At 24.2% G+C, this 1,704-nt stretch overlaps 1 protein-coding gene across 1 annotated transcript; it reads left to right on the forward strand.

Moving 5' to 3' along the window:
* Positions 1-505: 505 nt before the first annotated feature.
* On the forward strand, positions 506-1,465 carry PCYB_005290 (hypothetical protein; the record flags this gene model as incomplete). The annotated part of the gene is made up of 2 exons (XM_004227950.1): positions 506-1,204; positions 1,340-1,465. Coding segments are annotated over 2 exons (822 nt in total), but the record flags the coding sequence as incomplete, so codon positions are not given.
* Positions 1,466-1,704: the final 239 nt, after the last annotated feature.

Genomic DNA, 1,704 nt, shown 5'->3' on the forward strand with positions numbered 1-1,704 from the left:
ATTATATATATATTTATTGATCTGCATAGATATTGTATATATCAGAAAAAGCAAATGATATTATATAACCATGCTATTTAGTTAAATGTTTTTTTATTAATTTTTGAATTTTTTTTATTAATAATATATATCCTAATTTAATTTATATCCCATACTAGTAATGTTTTTTAGTATTAAGTATAATCCATAGAACTCTTCGATTAATTAATAATTATGTAAATTGACCTCAATTAAAAAATAGTAGTAATCTGCTTATTTTCATAAGTTTTCTCAAGCTATTAAATATATTAAGACTTATGTGTATTATTGTAATCGGAAAAAAAACTATAAAATGTATGATCCAAGTGTTACATTTGTAATTTTACTTCTTTCTATAAGAGTTACATCAGCTCTAATTTATAAATTAATTATATATATAAATGAATCATACAAAAACTGAAGTTTATGATAATATTACTAATAACACATTGTAATATAACTTTTTATTTATAGTACGATGTTGCAGGTTTATTTACTAATTACGAAAATATATTGTCTTGCGAACAGAGAAAACATGAAACATCAATCACTATTTATTCGAGTGAATGTAGTAATTTTAATGGATTAGATTCAATATCTCCTACATGTAAATCTTTTGATGCATGCAATGCTGTTTCTAAATTTTTAAATCATTTACAGGGGAATCATAATGATACTTATGCTGAAAATGGATTTAAATATATGTACTATTGGTTATATGTTGATGTACTGAAAAGAAAGGTAAAACATTACGATACGATTAAATTGTATAAGGAACTGATTGATAAATATGAAGAAAAAGGATGGCACTTATTTGAAAAATGTAAAAATCTATTAAACGAGAAAAATTCCGAAAATCTTATAAAACTCTTTACTTTATATAAATATTTTAATAAAGTTGAAGCTAATTATGCACTTGATAAAGAAAAATGTAAATATGCTAAAGAATGCGCTGATACATATATGCGTTACATAGGTGAATCCCATATATGTGATGACAAAGATTTTTGCAGTCAATTAGAAAAATTTCGAGTAAAATTTAATAATCATCTTACATCAATAGAATATTGTGATGAATTAAAAGAATTCCCACCCTTCCAAGTATCTTCTCTATCTGCAACCATTTCACTCCCAGTTTCTGTAATGTCGATAATATCTTTATTTTCATTTATTACATATAAGGTGGGTAAATTTTTTGTACAAAAGTAATAACACTGTTTTATAATTTATGATGTACCTCTTATAATAAAATTGATATGTTATAAAAATTGTATAATTTAACAGGTCATATATTTATACTTATATTAGTTTACCCCCATAGCTTCATGGATAAACCCTAAATTAATGAAGAAGAAAAGATCCATTAATGAATTATTACAGGAAACGGAAAATATAGAAAATAATTCGAATGGAATTTCATACAACATCGCCTATAATTTGTCAGAATAATCCAAATAGGGGGTATAAAAAAATAGTGTATATGCGTCCATGCGAATTAGTGAGTATATAAAATATGTGCAACAAGGCCATGACATATTTTAACATTAAATTAATGACTAAAAGATGATTTAATGAATAAACTAAATGACGATATATAGATGTTCTTATATTAATCTGAACTATAAACTCTAAACCCTGAATCCTAATCATTGAACCCTAAACATTGAAATCTGAAATTCCCATATC

This window comes from Plasmodium cynomolgi, assembly GCF_000321355.1.
Source record: "Plasmodium cynomolgi strain B DNA, scaffold: 0711, whole genome shotgun sequence".
In the NCBI taxonomy this organism is placed as follows: Eukaryota; Apicomplexa; class Aconoidasida; order Haemosporida; family Plasmodiidae; genus Plasmodium; species Plasmodium cynomolgi.